The sequence below is a fragment of the Myotis daubentonii genome, chromosome 8 (genome assembly GCF_963259705.1).
Source record: "Myotis daubentonii chromosome 8, mMyoDau2.1, whole genome shotgun sequence".
In the NCBI taxonomy this organism is placed as follows: domain Eukaryota; kingdom Metazoa; phylum Chordata; class Mammalia; order Chiroptera; family Vespertilionidae; genus Myotis; species Myotis daubentonii.
Genome location: NC_081847.1, coordinates 65,302,868 through 65,325,167, shown reverse-complemented (window position 1 = coordinate 65,325,167; position 22,300 = coordinate 65,302,868). Strand labels below are relative to the sequence as shown.

Here is a 22,300-nt window from a genome sequence, read left to right as displayed (position 1 = left end):
CCAAAAAAATGTGTCCTTGGAAAGTTAGGTATAGCTCAAAATTCTCAAACTGAAATTAAACTTAAAAGCATTAGAAGAGATTGTTACTAAAAAGAATGCTATGGTAGCTGTTTTTATAACCTGACAATTCTAAATATACATAATTAATCCCTAATTCATAAATTTAGACAATAATATTTTGATTTGTAAAAAATCAGAATATGTAAATTTACTATTAAATCAATAGTTATAACATGTTATAAATTCCACAGGAGGAAAAGAGGCATAAAATGATCTTACCGTGAACTTAATACCTGGCTGTGATCGAATTCCAAGTTGTTTAATTTCTAGTTTAGCCAACATACAAGATAATCGAGTAGGTGTAAACAATACAAAGATGGTAATGTCTTCTTTGGGACGAATTTTGATCTCACAGTTACTAGTTAATCGCTCTTCTGAACCAAAAGTGTGCTGAAGCTACAATTTAAAAATAATCACTGCATAAAGCAAAGCAGTAGCAAAAATAAAACATACCATTGACACACACTCTTCAGACTACACACAATAGTCTGCATAGCTAAGTGTTCTGGATCAGACAGAACATAGAACAGAACAGAACCAAGCACTCTACATACCTGAAAGCAGTCCTGGTCTTGTCCTCTAATTAGCAGTCGCAAGTGTTGGGTTGTGGACGTAGAATTATTTCTTAAAGCTAGTTTCTGAAGCCTAAAAACAATTACACATTTTAAATGTGGTTTTCCTTCATGGGTATTGCTACAATTATAAAAAACAAAGCCAAAACCAGTTTGTTTAGAGATGACTGATTGCACATGCCATTTTAGCAGCCTGGAATCCTCTCTCCGGTCCTAGAACTCTACATTTCTGAAAGCTTACACTGAAGACTCACCTTATCAGAGAAGCTTTTTGGTTTAATCTCTTTCCCACTATAGCTCCTTAGCTGCCCTTATTATTTATACTATATGTATAGGTATTATCTGTCTTATAATACATTAATAAATGAATATCCAGATTAACAAATTCATTAAGTCAATACCATGTTCGGCTCAAATACCACACTTTCAAGTAAACAAGGGGTCCCTGGCAAACTGCCCAAGTTTTTCACTCTAAGAGGCTCATTTGCACAAAAGTCTTTTAAACAGTACATTGAATTCACCTTACTTTTAAAAAGTTACAATGCAAGTAGAATGGACATATGAATAACAGCTGGCTGACTGGAAGAAAATCCTTCAATCTTTGAAAGTACATGAATCCTCTTGTCGCTGGAGAATAAATACATGAGTAAATCTCTATTTTTCTCAAATTTTAAAGATTGGCAGTTAAATTATTTAAGCTATGATCTATGCCTTGTCCCCTCTGCGTTCAAAGGGAAGGCAGCTGAACTTTATCTCAGAATAAAATCTAAGACCTTTGACTATCAGCAAACCCGAGAAAAGCCTTCCACATGTACACTGACTAGGAAAGACTTACCTGAAAAAAAAATCATTAAAAAGTTTTAATTTTATTTACTTTTTTTGTTTTAAAAAAAGTTATCATTTTCAAATAGCAGAGCTATTAAGGGGGGGGGGGTTCAGTGTCTAATTTTTAAAAGGGGCTGTATAAAAATCAAAGGGTTAACACCTTTATTATATAAAGATTGTAGACAAATAAGAAAAAAAATATTAACATCCTAACCAACAAATAACTAAAGTATGTAAGCAGACTTATAAGAAACTAGAATGAGCAAATAAAATATGGAAAACTACAGAACTTTAGAAATCTAAAAATATCAAGTTGGAATGAAATATCAAGTTGGACCACTTTACCCACAGAAAATATAATTTTATTAATTATCATTCCTATTTGCAACTGAGGCAAAAACCCATTAACTCAATGAGAATATTGCCCCCAAAATTATTTAATTTTTCTCCATTCTTGGATGAAGAGCTCACTTCGGATCTCCCTTTTCCAAAAAGCACATTCTTCTACGAGGCAAGTATCTCGCAGGAAGAGCACCCACTAGGGCAGCAGCATCTCCCATCCATTTTTAGAAGTCCTCTCTGAGTAACTATTGAGACACAGCCTCTGTCTGCCTCCTGGAACACTTCATGGTGGAAAAGAAAATAAGATTATTTTCTAAGCAGAACTCAGCTGCAACATTTACAGAGGAGTAGCAGGAGCTATCTGTGATGGGAAAAATTATTGTTCTTTGCAGGACATCAAGACAGGGGCTGAGGAGAAATAAAGAAACGCAAATCTATAATTTAGCTAGGCGCTGTACTAAATACATCCATTTAATGCTTTGGAATTGTTATATTCACAAAAGCCCACTTTTAGCCATCCATGTGGTGTATCATCAACTAAGGTAGAGCTATTCTCACAGGATTGGAAAGCTCCTCCAGGCTGAGTGAAGACCCTAACCAACTCCTGTAAATTGGGGATACAAGAGGCTTTTTGGGTTAGTTCCCTGAACTGGCATGTGACTTACTCATACATCTGTTAGATTAGAAGAACTCTGTGAATCTCCATGAGGAAATGAAGTCAAGTGACGGACAGCCTGAAGGCCCTTCACATAGGAAAAGGCTGAGGGAAAATGCTGCTGACAAGTCCAAAAGCGCATCAAAACAGCGCCTCTGCTTTCAACTTAACTAATGTAATTTCTGATTTTAAAAAGTACAGCACATGTTAACTTTGTTTTAGCCGAGGAGGGGAGATTTCAGGGTGGTATGGCATCTGAGGAGCAGCTGAACTTTACGCACAGCCATCTCTACCACATTAATCATTCATTACAAATTCTATCATAAAGTAGGAAATTCTGTCAGAAACACAAGGATGATGATGGCTCTTAATGACTTTCTTCAGCCTTTGACTTAATGGACAAGAGCAGCTGTAAGAGAAGCTGTGATTGCTAGGGCAGACTGGAGCTAATTTTCCTCTTCTTTTTTACTTGGACATTAATGGCTGAGCTGACCAGCTTCATTCTTTTGGCCACCTTGCACAGCACAGATTTAAAGGTCTCAATCAACTATTTGTACAAGTACTAGAGCAACCGCAGATTAATGTTTTGAGAAAAATTTTGGCATTTAAACACTGTTCAGGTTCAACTGTACAGAATAGGAAAAACCTTCTCTATAGGCACATGTCCTTGTTCAGACCTTCCTTTCAACATCAGTGTCAATCCTGAATCCCTCTTAACTGGCTTCAAAAAACATATAGCACATATAACCAACAACACAGGAACTACTGAAGAGGGCATAGTACCTCATACCCACTGTCATTCAGGATTTTGAAAAGTCTATAGCTGAGAGAAACCTTTACAGAGAGCTGCTTAAAGAACATGCAGTCTGCACATTCTTCCAGGTGCCTAAGGGGTTTCTAAATCAAACCACCACATGCTCAGCACCCGGAGAATGCCTTCACTTGGGAGTTCAGGTGTGCACGTCTAGTCACAGGGGGAGCATCCTGATGCAGTATTCGCTGTGAAATTGTTTTTCCTTGAGATTCACTGCATTATACAACTTTCTCTTTAAAAGGACCCCTGGAAGAAACATCTCTCTAAAGTCTGTAGCAGGAATGGCTATGCTCTCTCACATAGTAACTGCTTTGCTCTTAACCTCTGAATACTGTGACTTGTGTCAGAAACAAGCCCAAGACTCACATTAAGGCAAGTGCACAAGGTCTCCCATCAAGACCTCAAGGGCTACCTTTATGATGACTGCTTCAATTTCCCACAGAAGTAATTTCTCACTTAACAGTTTTTATGTTACTGTGTCCTTTGGAAAACTGCTTTTGGAACAAAACAAGTACAGGTGTCTACATGAGTGATTAAGCAGAGGTATGAACTCTATAAAGTAAGGAGGTTCAGCCCAGCCAGCGTGGCTCAGTGGCTGAGCATCAACCTATGAACCAGGAGGTCACAGTTTGATTTCTGGTCAGGGCATATGCCTGGGTTGTGGGCTCATCCCCAGTGGGGGGCATGCAGGAGGCAGCCAATCAATAATTCTTTCTCATCACTGATGTTTCTGTTCTCTCTCTCTCTCTCTCTCTCTCTCTCTCTCTCTCTCTCTCTCTCTCTCCCTCCCTCCCTCCCTCCCTTCCTCTCTAAAATCAATAAAAATATATTTAAAGTAAGGAAGTTCAATTAGATCCTTTTTGCACTGACAAAACTATAATTTTAAAGAAGTAATTTGTTCACACCTGTAGTAGATTCAGCCAGAACTTTATCTCTCAGGTACCATAGAAATGTACAGGTAAAACACTTAGGATAAACACAAAAGTGTAAAATTACAAAAGAGTAAACATTTAGGTTTAATAATTACGTAGGTTATTAATTAGAAATTTTTACTGATATGAGGTTGGTAAAAAAATTTATCTATGTTGCTAAACTCAGGAAGGGAAAATATTACTATACATACTACACGTTATATGCCAATTAATTTTATTATTCAGTTATCCATAATGTATAATCAAAATAAATATAAAAATAAAATTAGAGATGTAATTCACATTAACCTATAAGAGAATATATCTATTCTATTAGAGACCCCTTATACCCTCCACTGTACAGTACAAAGCATTCACCAACTAATTTGTAAATTCCTTAAAAAGAATGTCTTCCTACCTTTTCATAGTGCTTTCCAGAGAAGAAACAAAGATACTCTTAATTGCCTACATTTGGAAATCAGCAAGGAATTCGCCAAAAAGCATAAGAAAATTGAAACCTATGTTTTTAGATTGCATTTAAAAACAGGTGGAAATTTAAATTAAAAATTTTGAATTCATGACAGGAAGATTAAGGACGATAAGACAGCTTTACTCAATTCTAAAAATATTAACATGGTCATAACACAGTGGGGAATCACACTGGGAGGTAACAGCAAGATCGCAGCAGAGGCTGCTATGTGCATACTTACTGTGTTCTGCCCAGAGGGACACCTCCCCAAGCCAGAAACTGCTTGTTGGATAAAATGGACGGAATGTCTGAGCAGCCAGATCCAGGTGCTAGAGGTTTATTTTCTGAGGAAACTACTTCACCTTTTAACACTACTTCATACTGAGGTCCAAATGGCTGCACAAATATTTTCAAGATCCTGACAAAGAAAACCAATTAAGTTAAATGTCCAGAATTCTCTTGGCAACTATTTCCTACATGTTTCCTTTGTCCATGAGACTGAGCAGGGTGCCAGGATACAATGCCCTTCCCATCATTAGAGGTTATTTGATAGAGGAGACTACAGATAAGGACAGAGACTGTCACAATGCCATCTACTAGGTGGTCAAGGGGCTAACTAAATAGGGACACTACTAAATACTATTTACGAGGACTTTAGGGAGAGTTGAGGAAGCTTCTGAGATGAAAGAGTTAACCCAGTGAAGCTGGGGGCAAGTGCTGCAGGCCGGAGTGGCAGACTAGCCCTCTAAGGCTTCAGTAACCCAGGCAGGAGATAGGTCATGTGTCTCAGGACTACATGCTAAGTACTGCACTAGGTTTATCAAGCAAGTTCAAATACTAAAAACAATGGTGTTATTCACTCATTTATGGCTTGGGTGCCAAAAAGTCGCAGGCACTGAGAAGGGGTGAAGAAAAGTATTTTAAACTAACAACAGACAAGATCAACCAATGGTTTCCTTGGAAAGAGAAAAAAAAGTTAATGAGAAACATCAAGACTAAAATTCTATTATTTACTTTTGTCAAAATATACTTGGATATAGGACTTTTAGATTTCTAGTCAATAGGCTTAAAAGAAGGTGTTTTTTTAGTAAATAGAGGAAGAAACTCTAAGGTTAAATGAAAGAGGTAAGACAGAGCTATTATCTGATAGGTGAGGTAAAATGTGTATTCTATCATTCAGGCTGTGAACTGAAGCATATCCAAGTTAAGTGAGTAGGAACTTGAAAAGAGTAAAAACTTTTCATTATAAACAATTATGTATTACCTTTCCTCAGCGGTTTGGGGATCCTTTGGAGTAAATGAAACAATAACTTCGTGTTCTTCTCCAGGTTTAAGGAATAGAGTCTCTGGAACCACTGAAAAGTGACTTCCTTGATCTGGGATCTAAATATTTATATAATTATAACTAAATGCCGATTTATACAAATATGGCTTTTACTCAGTTACTCTCTTTGTCTTATGTGTCTTTTTCATTTACTAAGACAGGTTATTTCTCCCTCCTCCTCATCCATCACTGTCCCAGCTTGTCAGGATATTTCCTTCTCCTTCATCTCCCATAGCAAACTTTATCTTCTACCCTATTCTTAATTCCTGGTCACTAAAACCCTACTCACTTACTCAACCACATGATTCAGAAATAATGTCTATTTCTCCAATTCTACCTAGGGAAAGGAGAACACACATTTTTCAGGAACTAATCAAAAACTTGGTTCTTATATATGAAACATTATATAAAGTCCTTATCATCTACTTTATATTAGTGTAACACCCAGCATTTAGAGCATTTGCAGACTCTTCCATTTGATCCCACGGCACTCTGACAAGGAAGGTAGCATAGTACCTTCAGTCTCACAGTCTGAGAAAATACTATGTCATAGCACTGACACAAATTCTTACCTTTATATCTAAGTAAACGTCAATATTCCCAGCATTTTTCAAGGGTAAGTGCTGTTTTGTTGAGGAAGCCACACTGGCAAACAAATGCATAGTCTAGAGGATGGGATAAAACAGGCATTTTAAAAAATTGTCACAATTACAATTAGACCAACCTGAACATAAAATAATGGCAAAGAGTTTTGGGTACCTGTAAGTCCTTTGGAGCATGTATCCTAGCAATTCCTGTTCTGGCTCGAAGAGCAACACTTTTAATGACTGGCGTAGGGTTTGGGCTATCAACTTCTATATCAACTCTTGCCAAGAATTCTTCCGCTGAGTCCAGAATCTCTATAAAAGTTCATTCTTTTAGTTCAGAGTTATTTAATTCTAAATGCCATGAGTGGTCAAACATTATGCCCTCAGGGGTCATAAGAAATCTTAAGTAAGATACTATTTTAAAGAACAAAGAGATGCCGAACCGGTTTGGCTCAGTGGATAGAGCGTCAGCCTGCGGACTGAAGGGTCCCAGGTTCGATTCCGGTCAAGGGCATGTACCTTGGTTGCGGGCACATCCCCCGTAAGGGGCGTGCAGGAGGCAGCTGATCGATTTCTCTCATTGATGTTTCTAACTCTCTATCCCTCTCCCTTCTTCTCTGTAAAAAATCAATAAAATATATTTAAAAAAAAATAAAGAAAGAACAAAGAGAAATAAAAATAATTGGAGGAAAAAAAGAAGGGAAAACATCCAATTGGTAGATATGATCAAATCAATTAACAGAAAAGATCCCAAAAAGTTTTCAGTTTACTTGAGTTAGCCACAGTTATAAGGATTTAACCCCAAAGACCATGATCTCTGCCTCATTTTTAAAACAACATAAAATATTTGACAAGTTACTCAAAGTATTCATATTTACTGATAAAGGAAATAAGCCTCAACTTTTTAAATTTATTCAGGTACAGAGTAAAGGAATTCTGACAAAACGTAAAAATGATACCTGAAGAAGTGATGTGTCTTTTTGGACTATGGAAAAGAACCCAAATTATAAAAAATTCAGGATCCTGTAAAATAAAATTTAAAAATTAAGTGAATACTGGCATTAAGATTAAAATCTTAATGAAAGAAAAGTAGTTTAGAAACTTAACTTCCCTTTTAATTCTAAAACACCTAGCTTACCTGTCCATCGTAACTGGCGGGCATCATGTGATTGATCACAGAAGGAGCTGCCAGCTGAGCAATCGCATCAGCATAAGGAGCAGCTCTCATCGAAGCACGGGCAGGTTCCTTGGAAAACGTGAAGCAACGCCAGGCTATGGCATTCTGTGCAGAAGTAGAAGAATCATTTTCAATAAAGCCAAAGCTGGTAAAACGTTAAACTTGTTGAAAGAATCTTTAACAAAAAAATTTACTTTTGAGGGCGGGCGTGGACTATAAGGGGTCACTGGGAGAAAAAAGGGGACATTTGTAATACTTTCAACAACAGAGATTTTTAAAAATTTACTTTCATAAAAGAAAAATTAACAAAGAATAATATTAGCAGTGTCTAGAATTCAAAATCAATGTGCTCTGTAAACCGGTTTCTTACTGTACGTTAGTACTTACAGCATTAATAATAAGTCTGATTGGCACGATGGCATGTGTCTTATTTATCAATTTTAATGGGAGAGCTTTCCAGCCACCATAAGTCAAGTCACCAAAATCAAGAACATCTTTCTTTTCTGTTTCTACCTAATTAAGAAAAAAAAAAGGACTAATTTATAAAAAGCAATGTATTAATAAATATCACAGCATATGTTCATATCACTGCCCTTTCAGCCACAAGAGTCAACGTTAAAGGTAAACTTACCTAAGTTTCCCCAGGCTATTTTACCATTGCTATTTCTAAAAAAATTAATGTTAAATTCTTTTTGTTAGTCTATTACTCAAATATTGTACAGAACAAAGCAACACTTAGCTGCTGTTACTTTGAAAAGTCTTAGATCTTAAAACAATCTAACACAAGAATAAACTCAAAATGGATAAAAGACTTAAATGTAAGCCATGAAACCAGAAAAATCCTAGAAGAAAACATAGGCAGTTAAGTCTCAGATATCTCTGGTAGCAATATTTTTGCCGATATATCTCCTACCTAGAGCAAGGGAAACAAAGAAAAAATAAACAAAATACATCAAACTAAAAAGCTTCTGCACAGCAAAAGAAACCATCAACAAAATGAAAAGGGAACCCACTGAATAGGAGAACATATTTGCCAATAATACATCTGATAAGGGGTTAATTTCCAAAATATATACAGAACTTATACAACTCAATACCAAGAAGACAAACAACCCAATTAAAAAATCGGTAAAGGACCTGAATAGATACTTTTACAAAGAGGATATAGAGATGGCCAATAGACACATGATAAAACTGCTCGACATCACTAATCATCAGACAGATGTAAATAAAGCCACAATTAGATATCACCTCACTCCTGTCCGAATGACTATCATCAATAAAGCAACACACAAGTGCTGGTGAGAATGTGGAGAACAGGGAACCCTCATACACTGTTGGTGGGAATGCGGACTAGTACAGTATGTTTTCTCAATTAAAAATGGAACTGACTTTTGACCCAGCAATCCCACTTTTGGGAATATATCCAAAGAAACCTAAAACATTAATTCGAAAGATTATATGTAGTCCTATGTTCACTGCAGCATTATTTACAATAGCCAAGAACTGGAAATAGCCCAAGTGCCCATCAGTAGATGAGGAGATAAAAAACCTATGGTACATTTACACAGTGGAATACTACTTGGCCAGAAAAAGAAAGGCAATCTTACCTTTTGTCACAGCATGAATGGACCTGGATATTATTATGCTACGCGAAATAACCCAGTCAGAGAAAGACAAATACCACATGATCTCACTTATATGTGGGATCTAATAAAATGAACTGACAAAATAGAAACAGAGGAATGGAACATACTGATAGCTATCAGATGGGAGGGAGTTTGGGGGGACCAGATGAAAAAAGATGGAGGGATTAAGAGGGGGGAAAAAAGAAAAAGAAAAAAATATGTATCACTAAAAGATACAGAAAACAGTGTGGTGATAGCCAGAGGGAAAGGGAGTGGGAGTAGGTAGAGGTGGGCAAAGGGGGCGAAAATGGGGATAGAAAGAGACTATGCTTGGGGAGATGGGTGCATGAGCAGTGTACAAATGATGTTTTGTTGTACCCTTGAAGCCTGTACCCCAATAAATTCAGTTTTAAAAAAAGCACCAGTGGAGCCCGGCCCAAAGGGCCTCAGGGGTTGAGTGTCAGCCTATGAACCAGGAGGTCATGGTTCGATTCCCGGTCAGCGCACATACATGGGTTGCAGGCTTAATCCCCAATGTGCAAGAGGCAGCTGATCAATGATTCTCTCTCCCTCTCCCTCCTCTCTGAAATCAATAAAAACAAACAAACAAAACACCAGTGGTATTCTAATGTGCAGCCAAAGCTGAGTGCCACTGTCCTAAAGCGGCATATAACACGGTAACTGCCCCATTATCCCAACTAGGCTAGACCTTATCTCTTTCACTTCTAGAAAACAGAGGACTACAGAAGAGAAATTTCTTCAGCTGGCAAATAGTCTTCAGGTATAGAAAAGAAAGAATAATATGAACATAGCACTTTCCTAAGTGAATATCAAATTATAAAATGAATATAAGGTTTGAAAATAAGATTTAATGCTACACTTTGCTTTATAAACATCTGAGCAAATATATCCATGTTTCTGTAAAACAACAGAAATAATTTTAAATTTTGGAATAAGGAGATATTAAGAACTAATGCTTAGCTGGAAGTGAACTTTGTGGCACATTTACTCACAAATTCATTTTTTTACTAAATATTACTTTTAAGGTTATACTGACTTCATTAAAAGATCTGCTTACAAATAGTTACCTCGATCACAGGGGTCTCAGCAATAGCGGTGAGAATGACTCTGCTTGCCAAGGCTTCTGCTTGGACTACTGTCTCAGCATCTGCTGTAAATGGCCAAGAAGCAACACTGAATATACATCTGAAAATCCCAGGATCGGAGGGTATGAAAAGTACTTTTATCTCTTCTGTGGCATGAGGTCTTACGATGACTTTATTCTTGAAAACTAAACAAGGATATGCTAAAAGATCCACCTTAATAAAAAAAACAACAACAAAGAGCCACATGGTTTATTAAAAAATGGCTTCACAATGAAAATCAAGAAGTAGAATCAACTAGTTTTAAGATCCTTTTCCCCAGTCACTTGAACTACCAAACCTAGACATATATTACCTCTTCAAAAATATCCAAGTCTTATAACTCATTATCTGTAGAGTACAATTAGTCAAACTCGTGAAACCTTATGAAGATAGGTTGAATTCATGGCCCATAGTCTATTTTAAAGCAAACACAGTTTTTGATACCCACACTTTCCTTGAAAAGGAAACTGAAAACTGCAGTACTTCACAGCCCTGCGCATGGCCCCCGGACCTAGTTTTTGGTACAATGCAGGATGGTTAGACTGATCTCTAATACTCCTTGTCACACCTCCAAGTCTATGATTGTGATTCGCTCCAAACCCTCCCTTCTCACTCACTGTAAATGGGGATCATCTTTTCTGCCCCCACTTCCAGAGACAACACTGCTTCCTGAGAAGGCCTTCAATCTCACCACCTTCTATCCTCAACCCTTTCCTTTAACTACCTGCTTTTCCTCTAACCTCAGGATATAAAAGCAGAGGGTATAAGCTAGGAAAAAAGGAGAGTAGGGTAGAGACTGTCTTATTTTACCACAAAAAGGCTATTACTAGGATGTAATAGGGGAGAGTAGACCACCAATGCTGGTCTGCAAGTAGCAGTTGCAAAATCAGGATATTCGCCGAAACCGGTTTGGCTCAGTGGATAGAGCGTCGGCCTGCGGACTGAAGGGTCCCAGGTTCGATTCCGGTCAAGGGCATGTACCTGGGTTGCGGGCACATCCCCAGTAGGGGGTGTGCAGGAGGCGGCTGATCGATGTTTCTCTCTCATCGATGTTTCTAAATCTCTATCTCTCTCCCTTCCTCTCTGTAAAAAATCAATAAAATATATTTTTTAAAAAAATCAGGATATTACAGAACAGGTGCTGCTGTCCATATTTCCCACCCTCCCTACTCATTGATATGCAATCATAAGAGGAGGTTTATATTCTAGAACTATGGCAGCTGTTACTGATCATGTGAGAGATCCTCACTATGGGTTAATGTTAAAATTGTATTTCCAGGTATTTCAAAACATCATGTAAAAACATAATAAATTAGTCAAAAAGACTACTAAAGGTGTGGGCCCTAAGAGTAACTTGTGTTTTTTTTTGATAAATGACAGTAACTTATAGTCAATCACATTTAACAAAACTAGAAACTCAAGAGCTTTCAGTGGTTTAAATAATAGCACTAAAAGGACATATACATAATTTCATAAATAAATAACAATGAAATATAATGATTAATTAAATAATAACTGGCAGAAAATGAGAAACACATTCAGATTTCACCTCTTACACCAGAAGTATTACAACAAAAGAGGGACCAAGAAAGATACCATTCCAATGATTTTGTACAAGGTATAAGGGGAGGGACATACTCCCAGTATAAAAGGACGTACTAGACAAAAAAGAAATCCAGCATTAATCATAATGCAATTGTTAAGTCAAAAGAGAAAGTTAATAAAAACTTACCTTTTCACCATTAACACTAACACTGAGAACTCCTATGCTGACCTGCAGCCAGCGGGTGGTTGGATTAAGTACACTAAGGTGGGTTTGTGAAGCAATACCAACACAGCAAGCGTGAGGAAACTTCACTTCCTCAGGTACTCTTACATTCCCTGGGTAAAGATAAAGCATAGTCAAAAATGCAAGTTATGCCCTGCCTGGTTTGGCTCAGTGGATAGAGCATCGGCCTGCAGACTAAAGGGTCCCAGGTTTGATTCCCACATAAGTAAGGGCACATGCCTGGGTTGCGGGTGTACCCCAGTAGGAGGTGTGCAGGAGGCAGCCAGTGATTCTCTCTCATCATTGATGTTTCTATCTCTCTCTCCCTCTCCCTTCCTCTCTGAAATCAATAAAAATATGTATTTTAAAAAATGCAAGTTACAGTGAATACCTGATTAAATGCACAGCGTGTGATATGGAAGTTTTATAGAAGACTACTTGTTTATGCCCAGAGGTATGGTATAAAGTGCTCCAGGTCTTCAGGCTCCTTGATATTCTCTAAGCCTCAGAATAGGTTGGCCAATAATTATTTCTTGCTGAATCCAGCCAAAGAATAAGAACAATTAAAACTGATCAAGCTCACAATTTAAAGCTCATCAACTCTCAGATGTTACTACCTATTACTAATCTCTTCCTCCCCCGCCCTCCGCCCTCTCCCCCCCAATATAAGCCACTGCCTAACCTAGTAAGAAATGATAGAGGTTCTAACTTGGATTTTTAATACAACCAGTCTTTTCACCACCCTTATGCAGTTACTCTGGAATTTCCTTAAAGACAGCACTCCAGTGGCTGTGTGTACTGGGTCAGAAAAAGCACAGCACCCAGCTCTGCTTAGCAGAGTGACCGTCAACAAGAGAATCAGGGGCAGTTCCGCTACTACAGACAGAAGCGGAAGGGTGCCCTCTCTCAACACAGTAAGCCTCCAAGACTTAAAAGCTGGAAGGAGACTCACTCCTGCAGGGAGGTGACTCTAAACTGGACATTTCCTAGTTGAAAGACTAACAGAACACAAGTGCAGAATACAACAGACAGGAAGACAAAGGTACTGGGAGTTTCATCTACATAAGTTTTCATATTTTTCTAAGGCCACTTCGGGGACCCTTGCCCAGAAATATTCCAAATTCCAGGACACAGGAAAAAACTTATGAGAAACTCAGGCCCATAATTATCTCCTTGAAACAAAACTAGTTTTTATGGTGTCATTTGAGAAAACTCAATTTTAAGTAATAGCAAGCAACAACAGGCAATAACAGAAAAAGCATCTCACCAAATCCTGACATCATTCCTGAATCCCATGGTTCAATGCCATAATTTGCACCAACAGACTGCACAGAAAAAGATTTTGCTGTAGTTAGAAGATTCTGATGTGTGGTATTAGAATATGGGTTACAAAGGGAAGAAGAACCCATCAATCCAGAGGTGATATTTTGTCCTAAACAAATGTCCACAGCCACAGAGTTCGGAACGTGCTCGCCTGTGACAGCAGGATAAGAACAGCTTCCTGAGAACCCACAGACGGTGGTGCTGCCAGTATAGCACGGAGGCAAAGCAGCATTTCCAGCTGCAGGTAGTGTTCTCAAATACTGCTGGGCAAAGGGAGCTGTGGCTAAAGAATGTCGAGTCAACAGTGCAGGAACTGAGGTGGGCGTGTTCTGCGTGTCGAGAGCAGAGCCATAAACCACAGAGCTGGGAATAGAGGCACACTGGCTTCCAGAGGCCATCTGATGAGGAACCTGGCCACTCACTGCACTGTTGGTAGTTGCCGTATCTTCTGAAGTTACTCTCTCACTTTCGTTCCCAGATGCCTGGAGTGTCAAAGGGAGGCGTGGCAATGCTGACACAATCGGGTGCCTGAGACCTGACTTGCTCAGATGAGCCAGGCTGATTTGGTCCAATTCACTGGAGTTTGTAGTCAAACCGGTGGCAGTGGTTTCCGATAGATCTTCACTTTTTGAGGAAAGATCTTTACTAAATCTAAATGTAGGTTTTACATCTTCAGGTTTGCTACTCAGAGAAGTCGTTTCAGTCATTTTTTCTGTATCTGACTTTTCCTGGATAATATGTGACAATGTTTCTCTTCCTCTACCTTGAAATGAATCTTTTTCTCTCAACTTTTCCACAGCCTGTTCCTCTGGTGGAATTGGACTTCCTCGAATAATTGTGGTGCTCAACTCACTGGTGATATCACTCTGAGTGACAAAAATTTTTTAGAAATAATCCATAGATTATTACAAATCCAAATAACATAATAAACAGACCTAAACAATATTAACTCTGAAAAAAGTCTGCTTACACACAAAAAAATGTAGTTTGGCAGCTATGAAACGCAGGATTAAGTTTTTAAAAAGTTTGCATTCATTATTTTATAGAAATAATTATGAGGAGATTAAAGAGGAGGTATATACCAATTCTATTTCTGAAAAAATTTACATAAAGGACAAGAGTCAACTAATTTTGTAAAATTTAAGGAATTTTTTCCTTCTAAACTGTACAATAAAAATTTAAGTAAATTAGTAACAAAGGAATAGGGCGGGGGGGGGGGGGCCAGTGAGCAAGCTTTCAAATTACATCAGCATGAGGTTAAGAATCAACAGAAAACCAGTTCAAAGGCTCTCTCCCCCACCCACATTATTTGTCTACTAGAGGCCCGGCGCACAAAATTCGTGCATGGGTAGGGTCCCTAGGACTGGCCTGCGATCAGGGCCAATCTTCCTTGGCAACCGGTCCCACTCCCTGCCAGTACCCTGTGTGTGGGGGGCAATTGGTGGGGCGATCAGGACCCCAGTACTGCCTGCGTCCATCACCACCCACTCCCCGGTTCCTCGTTCCCCATCAGGCAATCGGAGCCTGCCTGCTAGGAGGAAGAACCAAGAGGTCAGCAGGCAGGCCCCAATCAGAACATCGGGGCCTGTGGGCAGCTCCTGCATTGAGCGTCTGCCCCCTGGTGGTCAGTGCATGTCATAGCTCACCAGTTGTTCCGCCGACCGGTAGATTTGCATATTATACTTTTATATATATAGATACTGCTGTCATATTTAAAAATGATAGTTTTTATGAGCACCAAAGTCTTTTCAAATATCTAAGTTATGTGGTTCTGTTTTCTTAAGTATGAAGTAATAGCCCTAGTCAATGTTAATATATTCATTTCTTTATAATGCATCACCTTAGAGGTGACATCCACAACTGTTACACACAACTTAAGATGCACTTAACCTCGTTGATTATTTTTGGTACTTGGTCTGAAAATTTCTCCTGGATCAAAACTTTAGAAACAAAGACTCTGATAAACAAATTATTTGCCAGTCATCCATCCATCCATCCATCCATCCATCCATCACTTAATCAATCAATCAATAAAAATAACAAGAGCCTATATGTATTCAGTGATACGTTCCCAAGCCCTGTTCTCACATCACTGTCCCTCCTTACAGATGAAGAAACAGCTTGGGGAGATTGTATCCATCTGAAAGTAGCAGAGAAGCCATCAGACTGCACAACTCAGCCCTTAACCACTATGCTAAGAACATAGAGACTCAACATCTAAAAGCATCATCTAAAAGACAGCTTTCATGAACAACATAAACTGATGAACAAAAATAGATCCAGAGACATAGAAGCATCGAACAGACTGTCAAACCTCAGAGGGAAGCCAGGGGTTGGGGGTAAGAGATCAACCAAAGATCTTGTATGCATGTATATAAGCATAACCAATGGACACAAACAGTAGGGGGGTGAGGGCATGTGCTGGAGGTGGGAGGGGCCGGGGAGAGGTCAATGGGGGGAAAAGGAGACATATGTAATACTTCAAACAGTAAAGAATTTAAATTAAAAAAATAATAATAAAAAATCTTCAAAAGAGCTTTCAGTGAAATGGTCCTCATCTTGCCCCTCTCAATGACTCCTCCATACTGCTACTGCAATGAGCTTTGAAAACATCAACACAGATCATGTCAGTGTTCTGCTTAAGAACCTTCAAAATCACAAATTTTACATCTAAGATGCTTCTTGGTTTGGCCTCTCCTCTTTGCCGCAAGTACATGATTCACTGCAGCCATTCCAAACTTCTTGGGAGTCCCTCAAATGCAGTCTGTACTTACAATTACAGTGGGGCCTTGACTTACAAGTTTAATTCGTTCCGTGACAGAGCTCATAACTCAAATTACTTGTATGTCAAATCAAAAGTGAACGAGTGAGACACGTGATGCTGGGCTGATGTTGTGGCGTTCACTGTGACATTCGCTGCGCCAACTAGTGGTGGGGTATCTGAAGCTGGCTCATAACCTGAATTTTAGCCCGCAACTCAAAGCAAAAAATCGGCCGAGAGACGGCTCGTATCTCAAAAAACTTGTTAGTCGAGATACTCCTAAATCAAGGCCCTACTGTACCTGCCTTCCCCATTTGTTTGTCTGCTTCTTCCCTGCCTAAGTCTAAGTATCCCTGAAAAAGATGGCTTCAGTACATTACTATCCCTCCTAGCGACACCCTAATCATACTTTTTGTTATCTCCTTCTGAATACCCAGAGCATAGTTCCAGCACAGTGCATTTCACTAGAGTGTGTCTTGCATGTATGTGTCTTCCACCAGACTGAGAGTGTTTGAAGGGCAGATACTAAATATTTGTACCTCTAGTGCCTACCCAACATGAGAAATTGTTTGATTCTCCTCTCTTCTCCATCCCTCCCTCTTCCTTCCTTGTACCCCTGCTACCCCCCATTTTATAGATAAAAATGGCAACAGAAAGTATACAGGCAGGAACTTTAATCTGAACCCTACATCAGTAACACTTTAGAGCCAGAAGTCTTACTAAAGAAATAGTAAAAGTGCTGCCCACCTTGCAGTCCTCAAGGCCATGATCTGAGGCCATGGTGAGACAGGTGCTCTCTTGTTCAGACACGTAAGTGAGCCTACTCACACTAGCCTGTGGACACATCAACTGAGACAACTCACTCTCACAGGGGGGCTTCTGATGATGAGCTGCTGAGCCAAAAGATTCTGAGGCACACCTGAAAGAGAAAACACCTCGTGACTAGAGGTGTCCATTCTGTTATTTAACATTATCTACACTAGCAAAAGCCAATCCTGTTTTGCCTACAATCTTATTAATCTTCAGACTCTGCAATAGACAGGGGTGGGCAAAAGTAGGTTTACAGTTGTGAGTACACAAGTTTATTCTTATATTATAGGTTTACATTATGGGTTTAATCTTATTTTATTACAACTGTAAATCTAATTTTGTTTATCCATGAATACACATATATTATATTTGATACAGCAATAAATTTACTGTCAAAAATTATATATATAGTAGAGGCCCGTTGCAGGAAGAGATCCGTGCAATAGGCCTTCGTTCCCCTGGCTGTGGCACCGGTTTTCCTCCGGCACCCACGACCCAGCCCTTCGCTCCGGCCGCAGAGGAGAAGCGAAGCCTCTTCAGCCTTCAGTCTTCGCTGCTACAGCTCGAGCCTTCCATCTTCACTCCGCACCTGCGTATGCAAATTAACTGCCATCTTTGTTGGGTTAATTTGCATGCTCTCCTGATTGGCTGGTGAGCATAGCGGAGGGATGGTCAATTTATATGTTTATTTATTATTAGGTTAAGATACATACATATATCTATATATGTCCGTAATTTTTGAATGTTAACTTACGCCTTTTCAAAAAATTAAACTTTAGAAAATTCCTATAACTTGAAGGTTAAGTTACTTTATGCCTACCCTGATAAACTTGTCATAAAATCTGTGAAATAAGTTTCTTATTCTAACTCTTGAAAAAGTATTTACCCATCTTACTAGTGTTAAAAATGCAAATTCGATATAATAAAACCCTAATATGCAAATCGACTGAACAGCAGAATGACTGGCAGAATGACCGGTCACTATGATGCACTGACCACCAGGGGGCAGATGCTCAACACAGGAGCTGCCTTCTGGTGGTCAGTGCGCTCCAACCAGGGGAGCGCTGCTCAGCCAGAAGCCAGGCTTATGGCTGGCGAGCACAGTGGTGGTGGCGGGAACCTCTCCCACCTCCACTGTAGGCAGGTGGTAAGGAGCAAGGGCCCCAGACTGCGAGAGCCCCAGATTGCGAGAGGGATGTCTGACCACCGGCTTAGGCCCAATCCCAGGGTGATTGGGCCTAAGACGGCAGGCGGACATCCCCTGAGGTGTCCCAGACCACGAGAGGCCACAGGCTGGGCTGAGGGCCCTGCCCCCAGTGCACAAATTTCATGCACCAGGCCCCTAGTGAATACTATAAGAGAAAAAAATCCAAAATTAATGCTATTTAAAATGCTAATAAGAAAACAGTGAGATCAACACTCTCATCACACACTGAAGATAAGGGTGAAAGTCTTTAAGACCCTTCTAGAAATAATTTGCTAATAGAGAGAGCCTTCAAATATACTTACTCCCAACCTGGTAATTTCATTTCTAGATATCTATCCTAAGGAAATCAGTGAAAACAGAGAAAAAATTTTATGAGCAAATTTGTTCATCTCAATATCACTCTAATGGCAGAAACAATGTAGTAAGTATCCACCAGGAGCACGTAAACCACGACAGATTCTTTACACAATCTGTAACATTACTAATTTTCTTTTAAATACAGGGAATTATTATAAGAGGAAAAAACAAGAGTATAGCAAATTTGGACAAAAAATGGCTTGAATGAAATCGACAAAATATTTACAATGGTTACCTTTGAGCAATGAATCTATAACTAATTTTCTTTTATGTACTTTTTTCTTATATTGAGTATGTATTTTTATTATTTAAAGAAAAAAGGTAAGCACCTACCCTGATAAACTCGTTCCAGAAACTTCACTAGGAGAAGAATGACTCAGTGGAGTGGTGGAAGGTCTGAAGCTATCCTGATCATCTTCTGAACTATGTCCACCATGCTCAGAAGAATTTTTCAAATCTATCAGAAAGATGTAGTTTCTAATGAGAACAGGAAAAAAACCTACTCTCTATAATTTTGTGAAATGTGATCAATTATTCTGATACTTACCGACATTTTTAGGTGAGATTAAGAAATGTTTTCCAAAAGTCACATGCTTTTCACTGCTACTTGTTTCACTAACATATTCATTTTGCCTCTGATTTTCTCTATTAGTTTGCATTTCTTCACACTCTTCTGACAGTGAAAAGGGGCCCTTTACTAATGAGTAACTATTAGATGTTGGAATGGATATTGAGGTAGCTTTTTCACTGTTACCAGTATCTGGTAATTTGTCGTCAATGGAATATGTCTTCACATCAACTATTGCACTCTCACTCTCTCTTGTATTTGTAATAACTGAATTTGACGAGTCTGTTGTTCTAAATGATTCCTGGTTTTCACTCTCTCTGTTTTCACCATAAAAAGCAGCTGGTGTATTTTCTTCTGATTCCCTTACACTTACACTAGTAGCATCTAAGTCCACTGTATGGATGTCTTGTGTAGTGTGTTCTTTTGGCAAAGATAAATCCCAAATGTCAGACATACCAGTTCTTGAAAAGTTTCCCAGTCCACCTTCACATCTACTAAACTCCGTTTTTCTAAGGTATTTCTCCATATCAAATGCACTGGATCCATTACTTTTTTCTAAATCATTAGCTATGAAATGAGACACAATGGAAACGTCCTGTTGTTCACCATCTTCCTGAAAAGTCTTCTCTCTGGTTTTATTTGAAAGTGCTTTGATCATGGCAGCAAGTTGGGAAGGATCAGTACTCACTGATGCATCTGCAATCGCTGAAGCAATGGTGCTTATCCTAAGTACAGAATCATCACCATCAGGTAGTTTGCCTTTACATCTTTGGGGTTTGCAATTCATGAAGAAAGTATCCTAGAAATGAGAAAATTTACATCAGATAAATTTACCTCAGTCCATAAACAGGTACGTTTTAATCATTACTTATAAACTAGAGGCCCGGTGCACGAATTTGTGCATGGGTGAGGTCCCTCAGCCTGGCCAGTGATCGGGGCTGATCAGGGCTGTTTCACCCAGTCCCTATCAGGGCCGACTGGGGCCAGCCAGCCAGGGGGAGGGACCAGGGGAGGTTGGCTGGGCCGCTGGAGGTTGACTGTGGGAGTGCAATGACTACCAGGGGGCAGCTCCTGCATTGAGCGTCTGCCCCCTGGTGGGTCAGTGTGTGTCATAGTGGCTGGTTGACCAGTCGTAACAGTTGCTTAGGCTTTTAAAAAATATATATATATATATATATATATATATATATATATATTTTATTTCAGATAGGGAGAGGGAGAGAGAGATAGAAACATCCACGATGAGAGAGAATCATGGATCAGTTGCCTCTTGCACGCCCCCTATCGAGCCCACAACCCAGGCAGGTGTCCTTGACCGGAATCGAACCCAGGACCCTTTGGTCCACAGGCCGAAGCTCTATCCGCTGAGCCAAACCGGTTAGGGGGCTTTTATATATATAGATGCTAGACAAGATTTAATAGCAGCAAAAACTTAAGGGTATAGCAGTGAAGTATCCTAAAAAAAAAACCAAAAAACTGCTGCTATCAACTTCAATTGTTGAATACTGAATTACTTATATAATCTCATTATCAATTGTTAAAAAAAAATCTTCAGGAGTAAAAGATACTAAAAAGGAATCAGAAAAATAATTTAAAACCAAAAAATTAAGAAAATAAGATTGGGAAGCCATTGTGACATTGTGACTGCCAAGTATAGTTCTTGGTAATATCATCCAATTGTAGAATTATTTACAGGAGAGACAGAGAAAGACAAGTACCAGGTGATTTCACTCATATGTGGAATCTAATGAACAAAATGAACTAACAAGCAAAACAGAGACAGACTAGAGAATAGCCTGACACCTGGGGGTGGAGGGCTAGGTGGAAGGCTGGAGAAATAGAGCAATAAAGAAAATAAGAGAAAGAACTCATGGATATGGACAACAATGCAGTGATTGCAAGGGGGGCAGGAGGTGGAGGGTATAGGGGGATAAATGGCGATGGACAGAGATTGACTTGGGGTGGTAAACCCACGATACAGTGTACAAATGATGTGTCGAATTATACACCTGAAACCTGTATAATTTTGTTAACCAGTATCAACTCAATAAATTCAAGTTTTTACAAAAGGATTTATAGGCAAGACATAAATAGGAATCAAGAATAAAAAATTAAAGTGGAACCAAATAATAGAAACAAACATATTTAATATTCAAAAATGCAAGTTAAGAACTTCTGCCTCCAATAAGAACAAACTAATACAAACCAATTCTTGCTGAGAGCAATTAGAACTGGAGAGCATATTCAAAGACATCCCTTAAATGGCATTGGAAAGCTTTAAAAAAAAGAATAAAAAACTATGAGGCCAAAATTCAAAAGAAAGAATCCCAAACAGGTGAGTCCATTACTGGAGATGCTTTCCCTAGGGAATCTGCTGTTTCAAGAGGCAGCTCATTAAATTTCAAGAAGCAGACAAGCAAAGCTGTTCTTACGGGAGTAAAAGCATAAAATCTCAAGTTCAGTATTTGCCAATTATGGCAGGCAGTGACCCTGATAAACATCATAATTTAGGGAGAGACCAGAGAGGACTACACCCTAGGAGTCAAAGTAAAAAAAATTAGACTGGCCCTCCTACAGACTGAGGCTCAGTTCTTTTTTTTTTTTTTTTTTTTTTTTTTTTTTTTTATTTTTATTTTTTTATTGCTTAAAGTATTACAAAGGGTATTACATATGTATCCATTTTATCCCCCCGCCCTAGACAGTCCCCTAGCCTCCCCTATCACCCAGTGTCTTATGTCCATTGGTTATGCTTATATGCGTGCATACAAGTCCTATAGTTGATCTCTTACCCCCCTACCTCCTGCCCCCCAACCCTCCCCGGCCTTCCCGTTGCAGCTCGACAATCTGTTTGAGGCAGCTCTGCCTCTGTATCTATTATTGTTCAAAAGTTTATAATGGTCTCTATTGTCCACGAATGAGTGAGATCATGTGGTATTTTTCCTTTATTGACTGGCTTATTTCACTTAGCATAATGCTCTCCAGTTCCATCCATGACGT

At 39.0% G+C, this 22,300-nt stretch overlaps 1 protein-coding gene across 4 annotated transcripts in view; it reads right to left on the bottom strand.

The window, feature by feature from the left end:
• The window catches only part of CEP192 (centrosomal protein 192), a 112,853-nt gene that overhangs the window by 37,405 nt on the left and 53,148 nt on the right, over positions 1-22,300 (bottom strand). For all 4 annotated transcript variants that reach the window (XM_059706704.1, XM_059706705.1, XM_059706706.1 and 1 more), the window contains exons 16-30: positions 19,283-20,102; positions 19,069-19,192; positions 17,109-17,280; positions 13,545-14,466; positions 12,242-12,390; positions 10,453-10,683; positions 8,124-8,249; positions 7,698-7,841; positions 7,519-7,582; positions 6,732-6,871; positions 6,545-6,637; positions 5,913-6,031; positions 4,890-5,066; positions 615-705; positions 280-456 (exon numbers count right to left, since the gene is read on the bottom strand). In XM_059706704.1, the coding sequence (XP_059562687.1) occupies positions 280-456; positions 615-705; positions 4,890-5,066; positions 5,913-6,031; positions 6,545-6,637; positions 6,732-6,871; positions 7,519-7,582; positions 7,698-7,841; positions 8,124-8,249; positions 10,453-10,683; positions 12,242-12,390; positions 13,545-14,466; positions 17,109-17,280; positions 19,069-19,192; positions 19,283-20,102 (3,549 nt within the window). The remainder of the gene's footprint in view (positions 1-279; positions 457-614; positions 706-4,889; positions 5,067-5,912; positions 6,032-6,544; positions 6,638-6,731; positions 6,872-7,518; positions 7,583-7,697; positions 7,842-8,123; positions 8,250-10,452; positions 10,684-12,241; positions 12,391-13,544; positions 14,467-17,108; positions 17,281-19,068; positions 19,193-19,282; positions 20,103-22,300) is intronic.